This window comes from Nothobranchius furzeri, chromosome 11 (assembly GCF_043380555.1).
Source record: "Nothobranchius furzeri strain GRZ-AD chromosome 11, NfurGRZ-RIMD1, whole genome shotgun sequence".
Classification (NCBI taxonomy): domain Eukaryota; kingdom Metazoa; phylum Chordata; class Actinopteri; order Cyprinodontiformes; family Nothobranchiidae; genus Nothobranchius; species Nothobranchius furzeri.
In genome coordinates this window covers 68,126,445-68,150,164 of record NC_091751.1, presented here as the reverse complement: position 1 = coordinate 68,150,164, position 23,720 = coordinate 68,126,445, and the positions used below count along the sequence as shown (strand labels likewise).

Genomic DNA, 23,720 nt, shown 5'->3' with positions numbered 1-23,720 from the left:
CTGCTTTCCTCTAACCTTGCAGTTTTAAAACACACTTTTGTTAAACACCACGCACAGTTCTTTGTATTTGGCGGAGTTGTCATGAAGGAAAGCTGGCGTTTTCTCAACACACACACTGTCGTTCAAAACTGTTAGGTCGGTTACCCTACTTCACACACCAACTCATCAAAAGGGAGGAGTATTTGTCTGCGTGGAGAAAGAAAGTAGATGACCCAAATACACACACAATTCATCCTTTAGACTACATTTCAACAATGTTTTTTTTTATCAGCCAATAGTCTCATATCTGTAATTCAATTCAATTCAAGTTTATTTATAAAGCGTCAAATCGCGACAACAGTCGTCACAAAGCACTTCATATAATAAACATTCCAATTCAGGTCAGTTCATTAAAGCCGGGTGTACACTGTGGGACTTTTTCACTTTTTTGAGCCGATTTTCCACGAGATCGGGGCGAGTTTTGCGCCGAGCGGTCGTGTAGTGTACAGGGGGTTACGAGAGGCGATTAACACCACGTGACCAGCTACCGATCAGCAGTCGTGAGGTCGCACGGACTTCTGGAGTGTTTGATATTTTGCTCGTCCCTCGTGAGGGTATCACGCACACAGCGAGCAGCTGCGACCCAAAAAGTATCAGAACCGCTCACGGCGCATGCGCAATCCTGCATCAACGCCGCTCGCCCGCTATTTCCCTAATAACACACGCTGTTCGTTTTTATTTCTACACGTTTTTTACTCACAAAGATTGTCAAGAAAGCGTGTTTGTCGTGTTCATGTCAAATTAAACTGATCACAAAACACAGATTTACTTTCTTTATTTGGTTTTCCTCATCCAACCCCCATAAATCCCTGTGTGTCCTCCTGCAGCACTCCCGAAGGACAACAGGCAAAACAAGACAAAAAAGTCTGACGTGTTGAGTAAAAACTGCTATTTTTAGCATATTTTAGGTCCGACGTGTTGCTACCAGATGTACAGTGTGAGCGCATGGCTCGTGAGATCTGCTCTGCGAGGAAGTCGTACAGTTTGAGCTGAAGCTGAACGCTACGAGTGAAAAAGTCGCACAGTGTCCACCCGGCTTCTAGCCAATCAGTAAAAAGTTTCCTATGTAAGGAACCCAGCAGGTTGCATCAAGTCACTGACTAGTGTCAGAGTCTTTACAGCAATCCTCATACTAAGCAAGCATGCAGCGACAGTGGAGAGGAAAACTCCCTTTTAATTCATTCACCGCCAATGACGACTAAAGTCGTCATTCGCATTTTTTTAGCGTTTGGGCATCGGAACGAGCCCCCGTGCTGAGAGAACAAACATCTCATCTCTAAAGCCGATCTTCATCCGCATACGTCACACGTCACATGATCAGGAAGCAGAACATCCAAGTGTTAGGAGATCATTTTGGGCCGTTCCTGTAAAAAAAAAGTGAAGCGCGAACCGGAAAAGCGTTTGCCGATCACAATTCGACAACAGATTATGAAAGAACGGATAACACTCGAAACACGAGGATGTAAGATGTGAGTCTCTGCTTTGTTTTGGTTGCTTTGGCGTCGACATCATCCTAGCGCGCAACGTTCTGTGACTCTTCATAAGTTTTCAAAAAACTTTACTGTCTTCTCAAAATGGTGTTTTGTTTCCAAATGAACTCCCAAACCATCAGCTGAGTGAACATTTATGCGAACCAGTTGAACACTGATGTGTTTAATGTAAAACATTATGACCACTTCTTCTTCAGTCATCATCATGGACTATCGTGTTCACTGGTACACAAACGGTATACAGCAGCACCTCGGCCTACATAAGTACATGAAAGATTTCACAATGTTTGTGTGTGTGTGTGTGTGTGTGTGTTTAGATTTGTGTGTATAGTTCTGACCGACACATTCTCACACCCGAAGCAGCTGAAACTGAGGAAGGGTGACCAAGCATTTGTTTCAGGAGCGTCGCTTTCCGGCGCCCGCGGTAAGACGGAGGTTTGAGTGAATTGTGACCTTTACCCTCTTGCTATTTAACCTTCCCCACACCCACATCCTAACCTTAACCCACTTGGCGTGCAAAACGTAGTTTCTTGTTGTATTGTTCCTCACGAACACAGTTAACGGGAACTTTAGCAAGAGAAACTGGGTTAAGGTTAGGATGGGAGCGAGGGGAAGGTTATATAGCTACAGGTTAGAGGTCAAATGTTGGTGAAATGTCCGTTTTACCGCAGGCGTCAGAAAGCGATGCTCTGGAAATACATGCTTGGTCTCCCTTCGTCAGTTTCAGCCGCTTCGGGTCTGAGAATGTGTAGGTTCTGACATTATGGGACATGCTTTCAGAAAACGTGAAAAACTGTAAAATGGTCATTTCTCTGACAAACAAGTGGTGCACGAGAAACCCTCAGGGTGGTTTTGCACACAGTGTCTCATTCACGCTGCTGCCTCAACCCCCTTAGCCACGCCAAAGGGCAGGAAAATCTGAGCTCTGATTGGCTAAGGCTCGCCAGGCTTCTGCTGTCTGGTTAGAAATGATGCTGCAGCTGAATACCCATGCAAGCTTTCTTCAGTAACTTTAGTTATTACTGTTCTCTGCATATTTCCTCATGATCCATCCCTCTTTTGTCACTGCTGCTCCTGCAGCTTTAGAAAAAACAACAGCAAACGTGACAACCTGTGCAGCTGTAGCTGGAACAGCTAGCCTTTCAGGTTAGGTTTAATAAGTATCGGACAAAGGTGCATCGCCCTGTCATGCATCGAGTCCTATGTGTTTTGTGGGAGGCACCTAATAAAGATGCTTCCATGCATGGACACAACGACGAGACGACCCGAGCCTTACAGTTAGTATTAAATGTCCTTTTGGTTGGTTAGGGTTAGATGTCCTGCATCTGTAAAGAGTATTTCTCTTTGAAGAAAATAACTTCACAAAATACAATCAATAAAGACTTTGTTAACCCTTTGATGCATGATGGTCACTACAGTGAACAGGTACTCAAAATAGTTATTTTTGCTATTAAGCACAGCTGCTGAAGACTTTATTGCATTTGAGCCCCTCCATTTGGGCTTCAGCAAGTCAAGCCAACATATTTCATGTTCAGAATGCACGTTGTCCACTAGCGATGGGTACCGAATTCGGTACTTTTTAAGGTACCGACCGAATTCCATAGTACCGACTGAGCACCGATTCACGTCATTTGAAACGGTGCCTCGTTTCGGTACCCGTCCTTCATAACGAGAACTTGCCTAGACAATTGCGCATGCGCAAGAGCGTTACGTCGTCGGTCGCTGCGAGCGAGTTGTAAACAGAGCAGCATGGTAGAAAGAACGCACGCTAAAGCTTGGGTCCACTTCACTAAATGTGATGGGTAACTGGGTGATGATGAAACCAGCGACAACGATCTAAGTGAGACATCCTCATCTTAATCTGCTCCGGTAGGTAAATAAAATGTTTAAGATAACGTTAGCTTGATTTGTTAGTTTCCGTTCCGCTAATGGTGCGTTCGCTTTCTCCTCGGAACTCCGAGTTTCCGACTAGAAGAGCATGAACGCGCATTAAAGTTTGGCTTCACTTTACTAAATGCGACGGATGATTGGGTGAAGATGAAACCAGCGACAACGATCTAAGTGTGAGGCATCATCGTTTTAATCTGCTCCAGCAGCTAAATGAACTGTTAAAGATAACGTTAGCTTGATATGTTAGCTTCCATTGCCACCGTTGTTATCAGCTAATGGTGCGTTCGCTTTCTCCTCGGAAATTCTAACTTCCCAGTAGGAAAAATCAAATGAAAAAAGACGGCAAAAGGAATGAAGATACACAGTAAATTTAGTTCACAGTAAAGATGTTTGCCTCAGTTTAATTATCAGCTTATAAAACTACAAGGACGATGTTAAAATACAAACAGTTGAATGTTATTTATCGTGATATTTATCAAATATGGTTATATATTGAGAAAAAAATATATTTAATTATAAAAGAGAATTAAAATATTAAACACTCAAAAGTATCGAAAATTGGTACCGTTAAGTACCGGTATCGATTCAAATGTCAAAGGTACCCATCCCTACTGTCCACTGAGGTGGACATGTAATAAATTATTTGTAAATTATTAAATGTTACAAAAATATTTCTTGAAATTTTTTTCATTCACACCTAAAGATGAATGAAAAAAATTGTTAAAAACAATCATGGTTGAAGATTTCATAATTCATGCATCAAAGGGATAAAGTTGGTTCATGAACAATGTTTTTTTTTTGCTGAAGTAGTCTTTTGTGCTCCGTGTGGATGATCTCTGGACGGGTCTGGCTGAACGGAACCACCAGAACCCAGTGATCTGTGAATTCCAGCATTTAGGGCATTCCCTCTCCCCTCAGAGCTGCCTTTTGTTAGTTTGCTTCAGGATTTCTGTTTTTGTTTGACACTTAACTGAATATTTGTCTTGGCATTCATTTTACAAACTTTGTAAACACGTTTCCTAAAACATAAATTGGTTTGTTTACATCACTTTGAAGTGTGTCCTTCTCAGCCTCCGTAGTGAGACGTGAAACATCAAAGACAAAGTTCTCTCGTCTGTCTGATTCTTTCGTGTCTGCTCCTGCTGACGTGAAGCCGAGACTCATCTCTCAGCTGATTCGTGACGACTGCTCAGAGACGTCGACAGCAGGCCGAGCAGTAATTAAGGAGTTAGATCCCGTGGCCTCCTGCTGCTCCCTCTCCTCCTACCAACACCCTCAGCTTAAAGCTACAATCTGCCTTCTAGTCTCACGTGTCCTACTGAGATGACCTCCTGCAGGACAAGCGCACATTTCTCAGAAGCAGTTTTCACAGACTAGACGTTTGAAGCACCAGCATCTATTGATCTGGTCATGTTTGCTCTCACCTGCTCTCCTTCCTTGACAAAATCTTTTCTGCAGATATGAGCCATGATGCCGGTGGCCAGAGCGTCCCCCATCACGTTCACCATGGTCCTGAATCGATCTCTGGACAGAAAACACAAGCCGGAGGCCTTCAAGTCACTCTGTTAGTGAAAAAATAAATCAAATTCTCTCTGACAGCTTTGAAAAGTAGAACCAAAACAACCTTCAAGTTCAGAAATGTAACAAATGATAAAGTTCTGATTACTGTCAACAAACTCGTTTCTACTCACAAAGCCCAATCGACTGCAATGATGAGCGTGATGTCATCGGTGGGCAGACCCACGGAGGTCAACACGATCACCATGGTAACCAGTCCAGCCTGTGGGATCCCTGCGGCTCCGATGCTGGCGGCTGTGGCTGTGATGCTAGGAGAGCAGACGGATAAACTGTTACAGGAGTCTGAGTGTCACCGATGTTTTATTCTGCTGCAGCTTCAGATGATGCACCAGGTTCAGAAACAGTCTGAGCACTAAAACGGATCCACAACTTAAATGGGACAGAAACACAAGATCAGCCCACTTCAGTATCTTCATAAAGGTTCATGTTTCTAGATCACTTTGAATGTGTTTTTCAGCTTTTACGGGATGTGGTGCGCAGGTTTGCTTCCTCTCCGTAGATCAAATCTTGTTTACCAGCCTTCTGACGAGTTGGGCTGGCCTCCCATCCTAACTCACAAAGCAGCCTGCTACGTTTCATCTCTTGTAAATCTGTAGGATTTCCTCTCTCGTCCTGAGAGTCCACACCGGACAGAAGAGGCCTTTTCAATATTTAGCTCCACTTGCCCGAGTCTAGCTGCAGACCTATGGACGCCGGTCCCTTCGGACACCTTTAGAGGGGTTTGGGGACTTCTGGTTAGAAAGCTTTTGGAAATCTGACTTCACTTCTTTGATGTGTAGCTGTGTCTGTAGCTGGTTAGGATCCTCCTGCTAAAGGACCTGGTAAAATAAAAGCTCGGACTTTTGGAGTTGAGCGGATCAGCTGAAAAGAAGAAAAGGGAAAAAGAATTCAGACTTTTTGACTTCTGAGAAAAAACTCAGAATTCTTCTTCTTTTCTTTTTACTTTTCAGTGGCTCTAATCCTCTTCAGTGACAATTTGCCCACCAACATTTATAATTCTTTCAATTTTCCGTGACCAACAGCATGATGCTGCCACCCCCATGCTTCGTCACAGGATGTTTTTTTTTCCTCAAAGAGACTTTTTTATTGTTAAAAGTTTCATTTCAGCCTCATTGGACTACTTGCTGCTGTGGCCCCCAGACTCTGGACCTCTCTCCCCCTGAGCCTGACATCAGTGGACTCAGTGGTCTCCTTTAAAAAGCAGCTGAAGACTCACTTGTTCAAGCTGGCTTTTGTATGACCTTCTTCACCTCTCTCTCTTTATTCTGCTCTCCCCACCTATTCCACCTTCCTCAGGATCCACTGATTTCCCTCGTTCCTATTCACTCTCTCTCTTTCTTAACACTTTTTAAATCACAATTGCCTATTTTTGCTCATTTTAATATATTTTTAAACATTTTCAAAATTCTTTTTGATATTTTTACATTTTTTGCTTTTGTGAAGCGCCTCGTGATTTTTATCTTGAGAGGCGCTGTAGAAATTATATTCTCTTCTTCTCCTTATTTCCTCCATGTTCTGTATTATTTTAATGAAGACAACTTCCTAATTATTGATTTAGTGGATTTTCCTTGGTCTTTATTCTGCTTCTACCTAAACATTATTCATTGTTTCGTAGCAGTTTGGAACCATTTCTGGGTTATCTTATAAATAAATAAATCAGGTCTTTTTGAAGGATTTTGCTCCTTCGGGTCTTATATTCTCATTTAGTGTAAAATATTTAAACCCATCCCTGGTTGTTAGGCATCAAATTTGAAGAAAATATCTTGTAACGTGAATGATTGATTTCAGCCAAGATGAGCAACACCAGAGAGCATGTTGGGAATCAAGTCAACGCCTCCTCATAGAAGTTCCATTTATGGCTCAAACACACAGAAAAAAGGGTGAAACAAAAAGACCTGCAGCTTCACAAATAAAGATTTTATTTGTCTGGGTAAAGCAGAACTTCTGAGTTTTATTGAAGAAGGTGAAACTCAGTACTTTTGTGGTGTAACTCATTTGATCTCATTTTCTATTCTAGCTCTATATTTTATGCATATGAGAATATAGATTCCTGACCATATTGCAGAAGTAATCACAGTATTATGTTTAGATGTGACTAAAATGGCTACAATTTCTTATTTATTAATGTTTGTTTGTCAGATTAAAGGTGCATGAAGAAAGACCACAACCTGTGGTCAAATTTGGACGCTGCAGTCCATTCATTAAAGCAAACGAGTTTCCCTGACCAACTGTTGACAGCTATGATCAGCACCAGAAGGTCCCAGATGATGAGTCGAGATGCCACACAACTCACTGTAACACCGAGCTGTTGGTAATTGAAAAAGTAGCTTGAAAAACTTTTAGAGCTGAGTATTGTTTCCAATTCACTGTCAGCATTTTTAGCTCAACATTAGCCTCTAGCCCGCTTTACGTGATATTTCGTGGCTTCTGATGGGTACAAGGAAAACCTGTGTACTGGCTCACATTATTTCCACAACACTGATGCTTTTTGTCAGCTGGTCTGTATTACAAATTCCAGTGCAGACTTGGCAACCCTATGGGCTCACATGCAATTGGCTCTAGAACCAACTTCTGTAGGGACGTGTGACAGATTGTAAACAAAGACTACGTGCCCCTTAGCAATGGGTACCAAATTCGGTACTTTTTAAGGTACCGACCGAATTCCATAGTACCGACTGAGCACCAATTCACATCATTTGAAACGGTGCCTCGTTTCGGTACCCGTCCTTCATAACGAGAACTTGCCTAGACAGCTGCACATGCGCAAGAGCGTTACGTCGTCGGTCGCTGTGAGCGAGTTGTAAACAGAGCAGCATGGTAGAAAGAACGCACGCTAAAGCTTGGGTCCACTTCACTAAATGTGATGGGTAACTGGGTGATGATGAAACCAGCGACAACGATCTAAGTGAGACATCCTCATCTTAATCTACTCCGGTAGGTAAATAAAATGTTTAAGATAATGTTAGCTTGATTTGTTAGCTTCCATTTCGCTAATGGTGCGTTCGCTTTCTCCTCGGAACTCCGAATTTCCGACTAGAAGAACATGAACGCGCTCTAAAGTTTGGCTTCACTTTACTAAATGCGACGGGTGACTGGGTGAAGATGAAACCAGCGACAACGATCTAAGTGTGAGGCATCATCGTTTTAATCTGCTCCAGCAGCTAAATAAACTGTTTAAGATAACGTTAGCTTGATATGTTCGCTTCCATTGCCACCGTTGTTATCAGCTAATGGTGCGTTCGCTTTCTCCTCGGAAATTCTAACTTCCCAGTAGGAAAAATCAAATGAAAAAGGACGGCAAAATGAATGACGATACACAGTAAATTTAGTTCACAGTAAAGATGTTTGCTTCAGTTTAATTATCAGCTTATAAAACTACAAGGACGACGTTAAAATACAAACAGTTGTGTGATATTTATCAAATATGGTTATATATTGAGAAAAACATATATTTAATTATAAAAGAGAATTAAAATATTAAACACTCAAAAGTATCTAAAATTGGTACCGTTAAGTATCGATTCCTAGGTACCGGGAATTAGTACCAAATCGATTCAAATGTTAAAGGTACCCATCCCTAGTGCCCCTTCAGCCTTTTTAAAACTGACAACCCCCCAGCCAGCTATGAAAATCTGTTTCCATGTCACTTTCCATCCAACATAACTGAGACATTAATTTGTTTTGTGATTTTTTTTCAGCGTAAAATGTTTACTTATTGCACCTTTAAGGCTTTAGCTGGCTATGCTGTGCTGGGACTTTTTACTTCACAAATCTACCTCCTGCTACACAAAGTGATGACGTGTTCTTACTGTTCGTAACAGTTTTCACCAGTTTCAGACGTTCACATCTAAGGGAATCAGGCAACATAGGATGCTTTTGTGTGACACGGTTTGGATTCTCACTGCCAACTGTGAGCGTTATGTTGCCGGGCTGGGGCCGGGTTAGGGTTGGGTTAGTGTACAGATGGAGGAGCTTTATGGTCAGAATTCAAATGTCACAGGAACAGGGCACAGAGAGGAAAAATGATTATAATTCTGCCGTGACATGTGAGATGAGTAATACAGGTCATATGGGTTTTACTGCTGAGGGATTATGATGGGGGACTGAGCACACTGCGGCCGTGAGGAGAGCCGCGCTGTTACTAATATTACAGTCCAACATGTGATCAGATCAGAGCAGGTTGGGGTTCTCCTCAAGCCGGGGTGCTGGTTCTAACTTAGGGTTCAAGCTGGTGGAGCTGCTGTTCACGTCTGCACAGAGTCCAGCCTGATACGATCAGAATCAGATCAGACTGAGAAGCTCATACAAGGCATAATCTGTGTGACATTTACATTTATGAGAATCTAGTAAATCCCATAATAGCATTAATAACTCAGAATTTAATGTGCAAATTTAGATTCATTCACATGCTGCACTCAGGACACCTCTGGTGCTGCTGCATACTGCCACACTCACTTTGACCCAGATCAAAGTAGATTTCATATTTTGGGCTATTTTGCAGTTTAAAAACGACTAATGTAGTAGTTACTGACCGTAATAATTATTAATAAAACAGTGAAATGTTTTAGATGGTGCATTTTCCTTTTATGCAGCTGCTTAACACGATAACCATCAGACTCCAGAGCGAGCGCTCTATGGTCATGATGGAACCAACATGAAGACGTGATGTCATGCACAGCATGGCACGTTAGCAGAAATGCACATGAAGGATACACGTGTCACCTCAGCCTTCAGGAGTCCCACTAATCATCCAATAACCACCAGAATGTGATTCAAGATGGCCGCCAGAGCAAACCGACTTTTGAAAACACGAAATTGACAAACCCTCTCAGTTTTACAGAAACAGAGCTTTAAACAACACTAAGGAGTTTTACACACTATAAGCCAGGGGTATCCAGCATGTTTTAGTGGTTTCTCTGCTCCAGCTCACTTGATTCAGTGGTTGAATCCCCTGCGCAGCAGCTCATCAGGCTCTGCAGAAGCCTGTTAATCACCTGCTGACTGAAATCAGGTGTGTTGAAGCTAAAACGTGCTGGATACCGGCCCTCCAGGCTCCCTGCTATAAACCGTTGTTTTCAAGCTGGTTTCAGAGACTCTGGAGTCAGAAACTTGAGCAGCTTCACACGGACAGCCCTCTCTCTGCTGAGCAGAATCAGCAGCTCTATGGTTCGGCTAGGAAGGCTACAGTAGGAGGTTTCTACCTGCTTACTGTGATGGTGGCGGTTAGCTTTTTCACTTCACGGAACGTTAATAAAAGTACAAGAAAAACATGAATTTAGCTTTTTTAGTTGGCATCGTGGCCTGAATGAAGGTAAAATTAAGAGTATCTATATGCAGGTGAAGCACAGAGCTAAAACTAGAGTTACCACTCGCTCTAGGAGGCTAAAGGAGGCTACGAAAGAAGTCAGTCAGTTTTCTCTGAAATAGTTTAAATTTTTTAATTCAGATTTCTAGTCCACCGAATAGAAGAAGTAGATGCAAATATCCGTGGAAAAACAATGTGATCTGTAAAACCTTTCAGAGCTGTCACCTGTCGCTCACAGAGGCGTGAGGTGTTGCGGCTCTCTCCTCTTTTCCTTTGCGCTGTGCAGGCACACAGCAGCAAAAATGTAAACAAACACACATCCGCCGAACATTTACTGATGTAAATTTTGCATCCAGTAACAAATTCTGCGCAGAGGAAGGTCATTAAAATGCGCCAACACGGTGGATTTAATAGGAGATAAAGAACAAAGATGATACTTTACAATACAGGTCCCTTTATCATGTTAGTTAGTGTATTATTAAAGGAACTTTATGGAGTTTTGAATTTTTATGCTCGCGATTGCCCCCTCAGGCCAAAAGCGTAACGGCAGCTTCAATAGTAGGCTCGTGCACGAGGCGCGCATGCTGTACGTGCGCACTCCTTAACGAAAATAACAGCTGAGACAGTCCCGTGTGTGTGTGTGTGTGTGTGTGTGTGTGTGTGTGTGTGTGTGTGTGTGTGTGTGTGTGTGTGTGTGTGTGCGTGGCCCGGAGGACAGAGGACAGGAGAACATGCAGCTAATTAATTAAATAATGTGGTTGTGTAGCTTTCTCTTCAGCACAGCCGACAAAGGTTTATGATAGGTCAGTCCTCCTGCATGCTCAGATCATTCCCTTCCCTTGCTTGAAAAATCATTCCAAAATGAAAGTTGAACCCACATCTTTTTTATCTGTGAATTCAATGCCGTTCACCGAGTCTCAAATAAAAATTTGGACATCTTACTGTAAAAAATATACCATTAATGTAAAAATGAAACTCTAAATGAACTATGTTCACATTCAGAATCAAACCCAGGTCTTCTGCATGAGAGTCCGACATCTTACTAGGTGAGCTAAAGCACCAGTGATGTCCTTTTGTATCTGTAACATTTATATCCTTGATGACAGCTGAAACAACGTTCAAAGAACGGTTTGGAGTGAAAATGGCTATTTTGTTGCTAATTAGCAGGAAATATCTAGAAGAAAGTTCTACAGAAAGTAGCTAAGGGTCCTCAGAAATGTAGCTAGCTTTGTCACTAGGCGTTAGGAACAGCGACAAAGTGGTGGTGGTTAAGAAACTTCTCTAAAAGCTGAAAAAAAAAATTTTTGGAACATGATCTTGAACTTGTGCTTTTGTTTCCTGAATTTATTCTAATAAAATCATAAAATATTCTGTTGGAAGGTTTGCTTTTCCCTCTCAGGTTTGCTAAAATTAGCAGAAATCCTCCATCTGAGTCAACCAACAGCCTCCAGTTTAAACTCCCCCATAACTTAGTAGGTCAGCCTGAAACTCACCTGATGGTTATGATCTGACCAAAGTCAAGCTCATAGTTATTCACTTGGGCGATGAAGATGGCGGCCACGGCCTCGTACAGAGCGGTGCCGTCCATGTTGATGGTGGCGCCGACCGGCAGGACGAAGCGGATGATGCGTCGGTCGATGTGGTTGTTCTCCAGGAGGCACTTGAAGGTGATAGGCAGAGTGGCGGAGCTGCAGCAGGACCAGATCAGATTCAGTACGAGTCACATGACTTTCAGAGGCGTTTCAGCTGTTCTCTAACGTCTGGTTAAAGGAGGAACGTAGACATTGTGAGCTGTGTTTCAGAAAGCACTAGCAGTCAGTAACTGAAGTCAGCACAGCTTGAGCTCACATAAACCAACAGGAAGCAGTAGGAGCCACAACTTAACACACACCAATCAGAGACTCTGTGGTTCGGCTAGGAAGGCCACAGTAGGAGGTCTCTACCTGTTTACTGTGAAGGTAGCTAACGTAAAGGCTAGCGGTTAGCTTTTTAACCCTACCTAATGAAAGTAAAAGAAGAAGAAAAATATGAATTTAGCGTTTTTAGATTTTTTAAAGGGGGCAATGTCAGCGCATTCAGGTTTGAAACAATGGATCCAAAAAGATGCAAAGGAAGAAGTGGAGGAGGTCTAGAACACCAGAGTGGAGGAGGTAGAGGAGGTGGAAGTGGAGGAGGTATAGGACACCAGAGTGGAGGAGGTAGAGGAGGAGGAAGTGGAGGAGGTATAGGACACCAGAGTGAAGGAGGTAGAGGAGGTGGAAGTGGAGGAGGTCTAGGACACCAGAGTGGAGGAGGCAAAGGAGGTGAAAGAGGAGGAGGTATAGGACACCAGAGTGGAGGAGGTAGAGGAGGAGGAAGTGGAGGAGGTATAGGGCACCAGAGTGAAGGAGGTAGAGGAGGTGGAAGTGGAGGAGGTCTAGGACACCAGAGTGGAGGAGGCAAAGGAGGTGAAAGAGGAGGAGGTATAGGACACCAGAGTGGAGGAAGTAAAGGAGGTGGAAGAGGAGGAGGTCTAGGACACCAGAGTGTAGGAGGTAGAGGAGGTGGAAGAGGAGGAGGTATAGGACACCAGAGTGGTGGAGGTAGAGGAGGTGGAAGTGAAGGAGGTATAGGACACCAGAGTGAAGGAGGTAGAGGAGGTGGAAGTGGAGGAGGTCTAGGACACCAGAGTGGAGGAGGCAAAGGTGGTGAAAGAGGAGGAGGTATAGGACACCAGAGTGAAGGAGGTAGAGGAGGTGGAAGTGGAGGAGGTCTAGGACACCAGAGCGGAGGAATGTAGAGGAGGTGAAAGAGGAGGAGGTATAGGACACCAGAGTGAAGGAGGTAAAGGAGGTGGAAGTGGAGGAGGTCTAGGACACCAGAGTGGAGGAGGCAAAGGAGGTGAAAGAGGGGGAGGTATAGGACACCAGAGTGAAGGAGGTAGAGGAGGTGGAAGTGGAGGAGGTCTAGGACACCAGAGCGGAGGAATGTAGAGGAGGTGAAAGAGGAGGAGGTATAGGACACCAGAGTGGAGGAGGTAGAGGAAGCGGAAGAGGAGGAGGTATAGGACACCACAGTGGAGGAGGTAGAGGAGGTGAAAGAGGAAGAGGTATAGGACACCAGAGTGGAGGCGGTAGAGGAGGTGGAAGAGGAGGAGGTAGAGGAAGCGGAAGAGGAGGAGGTATAGGACACCACAGTGGAGCAGGTAGAGGAGGTGAAAGAGGAAGAGGTATAGGACACCAGAGTGGAGGCGGTAGAGGAGGTGGAAGAGGAGGAGGTATAGGACACCAGAGTGGAGGAGGTAGAGGAGGTGAAAGAGGAGGAGGTATAAGACACCAGAGTGGAGGCGGTAGAGGAGGTGAAAGAGGAGGAGGTATAGGACACCAGAGTGGAGGAGGTAGAGGAGGTGGAAGAGAAGGAGGTATAGGACACCAGAGTGGAGGAGGTAGAGGAGGTGAAAGAGGAGGAGGTATAGGACACCAGAGTGGAGGAGGTAGAGGAGGTGGAAGAGAAGGAGGTATAGGACACCAGAGTGGAGGAGGTAGAGGAGGTGGAATAGGAGGAGATATAGGACACCAGAGTTGAGGAGGTAGAGGAGGTGAAAGAGGAGGAGGTATTGGACACCAGAGTGGGAGAGGTAGAGGAGGTGAAAGAGGAGGAGGTATAGGACACCAGAGTGGAGGAGGTAGAGGAGGAGGAAGTGGAGGAGGTATAGGACACCAGAGTGAAGGAGGTAGAGGAGGTGGAAGTGGAGGAGGTCTAGGACACCAGAGTGGAGGAGGCAAAGGAGGTGAAAGAGGAGGAGGTATAGGACACCAGATTGGAGGAAGTAAAGGAGGTGAAAGAGGAGGAGGTCTAGGACACCAGAGTGTAGGAGGTAGAGGAGGTGGAAGAGGAGGAGGTATAGGACACCAGAGTGGTGGAGGTAGAGGAGGTGGAAGTGAAGGAGGTATAGGACACCAGAGTGAAGGAGGTAGAGGAGGTGGAAGTGGAGGAGGTCTAGGACACCAGAGTGGAGGAGGCAAAGGTGGTGAAAGAGGAGGAGGTATAGGACACCAGAGTGAAGGAGGTAGAGGAGGTGGATGTGGAGGAGGTCTAGGACACCAGAGTGGAGGAGGTAAAGGAGGTGGAAGTGGAGGAGGTCTAGGACACCAGAGTGGAGGAGGCAAAGGAGGTGAAAGAGGGGGAGGTATAGGACACCAGAGTGAAGGAGGTAGAGGAGGTGGAAGTGGAGGAGGTCTAGGACACCAGAGCGGAGGAATGTAGAGGAGGTGAAAGAGGAGGAGGTATAGGACACCAGAGTGGAGGAGGTAGAGGAAGCGGAAGAGGAGGAGGTATAGGACACCACAGTGGAGGAGGTAGAGGAGGTGAAAGAGGAAGAGGTATAGGACACCAGAGTGGAGGCGGTAGAGGAGGTGGAAGAGGAGGAGGTATAGGACACCAGAGTGGAGGAGGTAGAGGAAGCGGAAGAGGAGGAGGTATAGGACACCACAGTGGAGGAGGTAGAGGAGGTGAAAGAGGAAGAGGTATAGGACACCAGAGTGGAGGCGGTAGAGGAGGTGGAAGAGGAGGAGGTATAGGACACCAGAGTGGAGGAGGTAGAGGAGGTGAAAGAGGAGGAGGTATAAGACACCAGAGTGGAGGCGGTAGAGGAGGTGAAAGAGGAGGAGGTATAGGACACCAGAGTGGAGGAGGTAGAGGAGGTGGAAGAGAAGGAGGTATAGGACACCAGAGTGGAGGAGGTAGAGGAGGTGAAAGAGGAGGAGGTATAGGACACCAGAGTGGAGGAGGTAGAGGAGGTGGAAGAGAAGGAGGTATAGGACACCAGAGTGGAGGAGGTAGAGGAGGTGGAATAGGAGGAGATATAGGACACCAGAGTTGAGGAGGTAGAGGAGGTGAAAGAGGAGGAGGTATTGGACACCAGAGTGGGAGAGGTAGAGGAGGTGAAAGAGGAGGAGGTATAGGACACCAGAGTGGAGGAGGTAGAGGAGGTGAAAGAGGAGGAGGTATAGGACACCAGAGTGGAGGAGGTAGAGGAGGTGGAAGAGAAGGAGGTATAGGACACCAGAGTGGAGGAGGTAGAGGAGGTGGAATAGGAGGAGGTATAGGACACCAGAGTGGAAGAGGTAGAGGAGGTGAAAGAGGAGGAGGTATAGGACACCAGAGTGGAGGAAGTGGAATAGGAGGAGGTATAGGACACCAGAGTGGAAGAGGTAGAGGAGGTGGAAGAGGAGGAGGTATAGGACACCAGAGTGGAGGAGGTAGAGGAGGTGGAATAGGAGGAGGTATAGGACACCAGAGTGGAAGAGGTAGAGGATGTGGAAGAGGAGGAGGTATAGTACACCAGAGTGGAGGAGGTAGAGGAGGTGAAAGAGGAGGAGGTGGAGGGGAAGAGCCAGGGCAAGGAGACAAGTAGTCTTGGATGAAATTCGAGCCACTTTAGTTGACCTTGTCCTTGTTTCATTAAGGGAGGCGGGGCAACGAGTCCAGCCAAATGTGAGTCACGTCACCATTGCCTCCATCATCAGACACTCCGCTTAGCATGCGTGAACTCCAGTGAGATCTCGAGAACTGACCTAAGATGGCGTGGGGACTGGTTTTATTAATCTGGATGTTTTGAATTCTGGTCGAATCAAAGTTGGCAGATTTATAAACACCACAGAGACTATGCCACGCTTCAGAAAGGAAGCTTCTGATTGGATCAGTAACGACAATGTGCCATGTGTTTACATTACTGTGTGGTCAGCATGTCTAGTGCACTAGACTAAAGTCATATTACTTATTAAAGCATATTAATCACAACATTGTTATTTCACAGATCGGTCAACATTATATTATTGACTAACACTTTGTTTGATTAGCTTAATTAAAAATAGAATTCGTTGATTTATTAAAGGAAATAATCCTTTCTCTATTCTTCTCTTGAGCTGGAAGGAAAACAGTTTTAGAAGCGAATGCATGACCTTGAGGCAGTCTCATGCACTTAGTACTGTGTCAGAGGCATCTGTGGAGAGAGGTTAAATAACCTTCGGAGGAATGTCGCCTCCGTCACGTTTCGACATGATGTTTGGGAAACTGGGTGAGATGTTATGGATTTGTGTTTACTGTTCTGCGAATATGAGGCATAATTTTAAGAAACGTGTGTAGGCAATCGAGAAAAACTGTGAATAGTTTAAAATGTTTTGTCCAAATTTTAGAGACTTTCCATAAAGTTTATGAACGTGCTGTCGTCACATGACAGCGCTGAGACGGCGTGTCGAGAAAAAAATTGCAGCTTGCGCACCAACCGACTTGGTGTCTAATAACAACACAACTTCTGCAGTTTGGGAGTATTTCTGGTTCGAAGAAAACTTTAACCCTCCCGCTGTCTTTATGGGTGACCCCGCGAGGAAAGTTGACATTGAGCAGGATTGATGGTTTATCCCTTGAGGTTCACGTGGCAGGGGTGAGGTGGTGCTCACTCCTCACCCCTGCCACGTGGACCCAAGGGATAAACCATCAACCCTGCTCAATGGTCAACTGTCCTCGCGGGGTCACACCTATTTGGACAGTGGGAGGGTTTAAGGACAGCCAAGAAAAACACTGATGAGGTCATTTGTGCAACAAAAGATGACAGTGAAAGACGCACGTCCTGTCGGCACTGCGGAGGAGCAAAGCTTTTTTCTGGAGCCTGTTATTAAGAGAGATGACAACGCACTTTTCTGATGGAAATATGTAGCCGGCCTTCCCCGGGTGTCACAGCTAGCCCAAAAGTAACCGGGTGTCTGCCACAAGCTCATCGAAGCGGGTTTTCAGCAGCTGGAGGTTGAAGCCGCTAAAGGTAAACATGCTGGTTTTTAAGGTGAAAAATCTTTTTGTAAGCTGCCCTTTTAAAAATAAGTAGTTAAAATTGGGTGCGTTATAGATCAAAAAATAATCTTGACGGATTTCACTCCAAAATAACTAGCACCAGACCAGAACCCTGTTTAGGTCTGTGAGACACCTTTGGGATTACCTGGATTAAAACTGCAGAAAGGATGAGAGACACTGAAGATATTTAAACTGGGAGAAGTGAACTCCACATGAACCAGCTGAGTTCATCCAGTTTGGTTCTTTTGTCATGTTGCAGCCTAGTGTGATGAATCTTTATTTTTACACAGTCGCACCTCAGAGCAACAAAACCACATCACACATTTCATTGTAGGAGAAGCTTATCTCAGCCCATGAAAGAGCCAGAAACCACAGTAAATCACAGAGGAGACGCTGTGGATGTGGGACAAAAACCAAACAGCACAAAGGGGGGAAAAAAATCACAGTTTTCTTCCTCAAATGAGAAACTTTCTGTGGTGTTACATGTTTCAGCAGGCAGAGATGGCCTTGGGCTAAAACAGTGCTGAGGGTCTCAGCAAGGAAAATGTTTGTTTACTTTCGAGGTCTCCTTTAAAACCAACATTTATTTATAATGCTGATTAACAGACTTGTCTGTTAGATAAATATTAAATTGTATTTATTTTAAAAATACCCTAGATTTAGGCTTGTTCAAGCATTTTTTATTATAAAAGTTAAAGTGGCACAAGGTTTGGCGAGTGTTGAAAGGAAAAGAAAGTAATTTAAAAAACAGATCCTTCATCAGCACAGTGTGGCTCTGCCTGATCACCTGCAGAATGTTCCTCACCAACCGGAGAACATTTATCAGACCTTGGACTAACGAGTAAACAGAGATACTTGTTGCTCTACACAAGAAAACCCTCATAGATTTTTCTAATATTCACATTATTTATTGTCATTCAAAAATAACTAAGTAAAATGAAAACACCTCTCTGTTACCTTGGGGTTCTGCTGAATGCTGCTTTGTTGAGCTAAGTTTGTGTTATCTGATTGGCTGCAGTCGTTCAGGTAAAAAACTTCCATCTAGAAAACGTTACCTTGTATTTTAAAGCATGCAACTGTTTGGGGATTTTTCTCACTGTCTTTGATTTGATTTGTTTGTTTGTTTATAAATTTATTTCAAACATTAAAAAATATAAGTAAATAAAATAACTTGTGACACTCAACAGTGTTTAAAATGGAGGTAGGTTGAGGTCAGTGGCGGCGCCAGGGGGCGCTATAGCTACCCCTGGATTAGTCATAGCACCCCCAAGCAAATATTAGATTTTTTTTTTTTACAATTTAATTTTGATTTAACGTGTTGATGTGATCATATTTAACATACAAAACAAAAATAATCAGTAAATTATCATATAGATAGTAAAAACTTAAATCAAAACAGGAAATTGATGATAACCTTTGACCTCATTTTCCACCTGTGAACGAGTGAAAGGCAGAGCTAGCGGTAAAATGGATCGGTTTTTGTTGCCCACATTTCCACGGGTTCAGTCAGAAATGAATGAATGTTTGGAAGTGATCTCAGACCCACAAAAACCTACGGACCTGGATGAAGAGAGTCAACCCTCAACCGCCGCAGCAGTCCAGGGTTTTGCCGCTGGAAATGCTAACGCTAACGTTAGCTAACCTTGCAACACTATAGATGGTTTTCTGTGTGGCTGTATGTGTTTATGATTTAATGGAAAAGTCAGCGATTGTTCATTTGTTTATGATGTATATTAATGATTGTTTCAGGTGTTGTTGAGGTGTTGTGCACGCATGTGTATCTGCTAGTGTTGAAGGTGTTTTAGAGAACAATAGGTACGCATGACCACTTCCTTCATAGCACCTGCAGAAAAACATTTCTGGAGCCGAGCCGCCACTGGTTGAGGTATGCACTTTCAAGGCCCTGCCCCCTTTACATATTTTAATGTTTCAAAATAAATAAATAAATCAAATGCAAACTAAAACTTATCACTTCATTAGTTTTACCTAATTTACACTTTTGATTCAAATAAAAAACATGAAAAGTAAAAAAGAAATACAACTAAGTCGAACACTGAACTGTGCCGTCAAAGAAAACAAAGGCTCTCATCTATAAGCTATCAATAATATCTAAGCTTTTCCACATTTTTACTGCTCTTCATTTATATGTACAATAAAGGTTTATTCTTTGAATTTTCTTTTGAACTGGCGTATGTTTTTATTTAGCTTTATGTCAGCTTTATATCATTCCATATGTTAATACCTGCCACAGAGATACACCACCTGTGTTTTAATTCTGTTAGGCTCTTAGGTTGTACCCTCCATCCTTTACATGGAACAATTTCATTATTTTCAGGGGAAGTTGGTTGTGGTTCGCCTCATACAGTATTTGTGCTGTTTTAAATGGGACCATATCTGGACATGTCAGTAGTCCGGTCTTTATAAATAGTTCATGATTTTTGTATCCTGCTTGATTTATGAATCTGATTGCCCATTTTTGCATTAAATGAATTGTTTGCAAGTTGCTCTTGTGCGTATTTCCCCACACTTCCATACAGTAACTCAGATAGGGTAAGAGCAGTGGTGATTTTAACATGAAGACATCAGAAACATGCAATCACGATGAATTAAACCCAAACCTGCTGGACCAGGTTTGTAACTCATACCTGGAGGAGGTGGCCAAGGAGATGAGTAGAGCCTGCAGGATCCCTCTGATGTAGACGATGGGACTCTTCTTCGTGATGAAGAAGTACATAGCTGGTAGGATGAACAGGCCATGGAGCACCAAGCCCATCACCACGGTGATGGCGTAGAAGCCCAGCTTCTTCCCCATGGCTGAAGGGTCATCCATCTCCAGGATCTTCCCTGCCACCAGGAACACAATCCCGAAAGGGAAATACCTGGAAGGGAAGGAGATGAGCAGAAGTTCCAAACAATCCCAGCGGGAACATCTGTGATGAGCATGTTTGTTTTACTCAACGTTGGAACTTCATCTGTGATTATAGAATCACGGAAAACTTGGACCTGAACTAAACAGCGAGGATAAGATCTGCAGTGTTGTAAATGTTTTACTCAGCAACAAGGAGAGGTTTTCATCACGTATAGTTAATATTTAAGGATTAGTAATCAGGATTTTTCAGGGAGCCGTCTCAAAAGCGACTGTTTACACAGCAGTCTGGGCAGACGAGTGGGAATGTTTGTGCCTGTGTCTGTTAACAAAGGTACGGTGTCCAGTTCAGGACATTTTGAGGCCTCAAACGTCAAACCTTAGATGAAAAATGACCATTGTCATAAAAAAGGTGTCAGACTTCCTGTAAGAGCCTGGCCTCTCGTTGTAGCCTTGCTTGGCTAAAGGGTGATTCCTCAGGAACATCACTAGGTTGACAGCAACAGCAGTTGGAACATTTAAAGAGGTCCTTCACTGAGAAACCATTTTTCACTCATTAATCTTAGAAATCTTGGATCACTGAGTTTTTCATGCAGGTTGTTCATGAAATAGTCTCCTACACCAATCTCCTGCATTAGCTTCCGATAGAAATTAGACGGTGAAGCTCTAGGATTAGAAAAGCCGGACAGATCTACATCACACTGTTATTTTAATGGACTCGGCTAGTAGAAGCAAACCGTTAGCATTAGCAACTCCACCACACAACAGAACTTCTCCAGGATTATTTGCTATTTGTGGAAAAAAAATCAATTTAGCAGAGCAAACAGAGTCAGTGGTAGAGATTTGTGGTTGTTAGCCAATCAGAGGGGAGATGTTCAAATATCAGGAAATGAGAATCCAAATCCTGCCATCTGAAGCAATTTCTCCTCCAGCTGACTTCTACATTCTCAGACCGCCCCATCGGATCGTTTATTTTCCCAGAGTACGACTTACAAGGCATTCATTCTTGCTAGAGACCACTGCAAATGTATTAAAATATGAGTGAAAGACCTATTTACACCTGGATCATTTTTAAAAGCAGAATCCTTAAAGTGGCTTTATGGACTTTTGAATTTTTATGCTCGCGATCGCCCCCTCAGGCCAAAAGCGTAACGGCAGCTTCAATAGTAGGCTCGTGCACGAGGCGCGCATGCTGTACGTGCACACTCCTTAACGAAAATAACAGCTGAGACAGTCCCGTGTGTGTGTGTGTATGTGTGTGTGTGTGTTTGTGTGTGTGTGTGGCCCGGAGGACAGAGGTCAGGGGAACACGCAGCTAATTAATTAAATAATGTGGTTCTGTACCTTTCTCTTCAGCACAGCCGACAAAGGTTTATGATGGGTCAGTCCTCCTGCATGCTCAGATCATTCCCTTCCCTTGCTTGAAAAATTGTTCCAAAATGAAAGTTGAACCCACATCTTTTATATCTGGGAATTCAATACCGTTCGGCGAGTCTCAAATAAAAATTTGGGCATTTTACTGTAAAAAAAATATACCATTAATGTAAAAAAGAAACTCTAAATAAACCTATGTTCACATCCAGAATCAAACCCAGGTCTTCTGCATGAGAGTCCGATGTCTTACTTGGTGAGCTAAAGCACCAGTGACATCCTTTGTATCTGTAACATTTATATCCTTGATGACAGCTGAAACAACGTTCAAAGAACGGTTCGGAGTGAAAATGGCTATTTTGTTGCTAATTTGCAGGAAATATCTAGAAGAAAGTTCTACAGAAAGTAGCTAAGGGTCCTCAGAAATGTAGCTAGCTTTGTCACTAGGCGTTAGGAACAGCGACAAAGTGGCACTGCCTCTCTCTCTGCTGCTAAAGCTACGGATAGCAAATGCTACGGGCGATGCCTGAGCGTGAACGCGCATGAAGCAGCCTGCTCGACCCGAGCATCTCTCTTTTTCTGTGATTTTACAGAAAAACAGGCAATCACAGTAAAAATGCCAGGGCTCATTCTACAGGACCAGGGCATTGCAGGAGAATGTATGAAGAAGACATTTATTCTTTCTATACGTGTTTTGGCTGTCACACTTCCATAACGCCCCTTTAAAGCACAGATTGCAGTTCACGAGACTTTTTATTGTATTTGTGTTTTTCTAAGTGTTTTAAGCTTTTGAACTGAACCTGTTCCTGATGCAAAACAAGGTTATTTTACACACATTCACAGATACAATAAAGAAAAGTTGCTGATTTGAATGTGAAATGGTTTTAGTCTGGGTTTGAACAGTCCCGTCTGTCAGATCAAAGATGAAGCTCACTGCCCTTTAGCCAGAAGTCAGGACCTGGAAGCAGAAGCTAACTTCAGCGTTAGCCGAAATATTTGTTTGGTTTGACAACATTTCCTCTACAGTCCCTAATGAAACTCTCAGAACATTATTGTCACACACAATTCGACCAATGACCAGCTTTTGGCATCAATCCAATTAAAGATGGCGGTTTTTACAACAAATGAACCTAAAGAAAACGTGGCTCTAACTCTTTCCAGATACATATATCTGATGTGTCAGTGGCTGGGAGTCATTCACAGTGGGGGATTTTGTATTTAAACCAGTTTTGTGCACGAATCTTGAAAAACATCAACTCAAAGATTAATTTAAAACAACAAATTCTTTCTCACCACGAGGTGATCTCAGATGGCAGAAATAAATGTACGTTTTGTACGGAAGCAATGCAGAAATGTGCTATCAGAAAAGCCAGAGGTGGTCAAAGTGACGACTGTTTTCCCTGACTGCGACACGTACGTCTAACATTTGGCTCTTACCAAATAACAATGGCAACAATCTTCAGAACCGCCTCGTTCAAGCTCTGACAGAAGTTGACCAAAGCGCTTCCATTGGGGCCCATTCTTCCCAGCATTATTCCTGGATTAGGACAAAAGAATAAATACAAGCTTACTGCAAGGCTACACACTTAAACTATGTAGTTATTTGCCACATGCCTACAAACATATTCTCCTGGGAACTCAGAATGACCTTTTCTCTAAGTGCACCAAGACTTAAATCTATAATTTGTGACTTCTGCCTGCTATTGCATCCATAAACTCACCCATAGTTGCAGAAAAGATTACAATCCCCAGCACGTTCATGCCCTCACTGGTGCCAGGCGACGTTTTCACAACGACGTCAGGAGGCGGCGTGAGGTCCAGGGAGAAGTTCTGGATGTCTGTGCCATTGTCATCCTGGACACCATAGATGTAGACCCGTCTGGTGGTGGTCTCATCTAGAAGCTGAGCCACTGTTGGTTTGGGAATGAGTTCTGCAACCCTCTGGGTCCGATACTAGAAACCAAAACAACCATAACCTCAGCACAGTGCTCACATGTATCACTATGAATGCAAAATCATGAAGTTATTGGTATTCAAATGTTAAAATCTGACTTAAAAGTGTGTTTGCTTTGCCAAACATTCTATTTCCCCACTGAGACCAGATTTGGGTAGGAAGGGTAATAAAAGGGCTCTGACGAAGGTTTATATCCAGGTCACCAATTATCTCATATTATTTTTATAAACTGTGAGTCAAATTTTGTTTTAATCACAAGAAAAGTCATTTATACAGTATTTATAATTTAGTGTAAATAAAGATGTTTATGTTTATGTATTTAGCAGACACTTTTGTCCAAAGCGACTAACTTGGTTTATGCTTGACGCATTCACTTTCCGCGCGGTGATGCGGCTCGCG

General features: G+C 43.6%; 2 protein-coding genes across 2 annotated transcripts in view; one reads left to right on the top strand and one right to left on the bottom strand.

Annotated features, from left to right (window-relative positions):
• slc1a7a (solute carrier family 1 member 7a) overlaps positions 1 to 23,720 on the bottom strand; it is a 104,706-nt gene that overhangs the window by 2,327 nt on the left and 78,659 nt on the right. The window contains exons 5-10 of the mRNA XM_015957661.3: positions 23,089 to 23,320; positions 22,805 to 22,904; positions 19,776 to 20,009; positions 11,796 to 11,990; positions 5,111 to 5,245; positions 4,844 to 4,943 (exon numbers count right to left, since the gene is read on the bottom strand). Coding sequence (XP_015813147.1) covers positions 4,844 to 4,943; positions 5,111 to 5,245; positions 11,796 to 11,990; positions 19,776 to 20,009; positions 22,805 to 22,904; positions 23,089 to 23,320 — 996 coding nt within the window. The remainder of the gene's footprint in view (positions 1 to 4,843; positions 4,944 to 5,110; positions 5,246 to 11,795; positions 11,991 to 19,775; positions 20,010 to 22,804; positions 22,905 to 23,088; positions 23,321 to 23,720) is intronic.
• LOC139061877 (spidroin-1-like) lies at positions 12,004 to 15,867 on the top strand. The gene is made up of 6 exons (XM_070541776.1): positions 12,004 to 13,052; positions 13,102 to 13,230; positions 13,280 to 13,831; positions 13,928 to 14,503; positions 14,697 to 15,128; positions 15,225 to 15,867. The coding sequence occupies exons 1-6, from the start codon at positions 12,305 to 12,307 to the stop codon at positions 15,695 to 15,697; spliced, it is 2,910 nt and encodes a 969-aa protein (XP_070397877.1). The 5' UTR covers positions 12,004 to 12,304; the 3' UTR covers positions 15,698 to 15,867.

Coding starts and splice junctions, on each gene's coding strand:
- LOC139061877 (XM_070541776.1), top strand. CDS start 12,305: ATGAAAGTAAAAGAAGAAGAAAAATATGAATTTAGCGTTTTTAGATTT. Junction 13,231..13,279: donor GAGTGAAGGAGGTAGAGGAG/GTGGAAGTGGAG, acceptor AATGTAGAGGAG/GTGAAAGAGGAGGAGGTATA. Junction 15,129..15,224: donor GAGTGGAGGAGGTAGAGGAG/GTGGAATAGGAG, acceptor GAGGTAGAGGAG/GTGAAAGAGGAGGAGGTATA.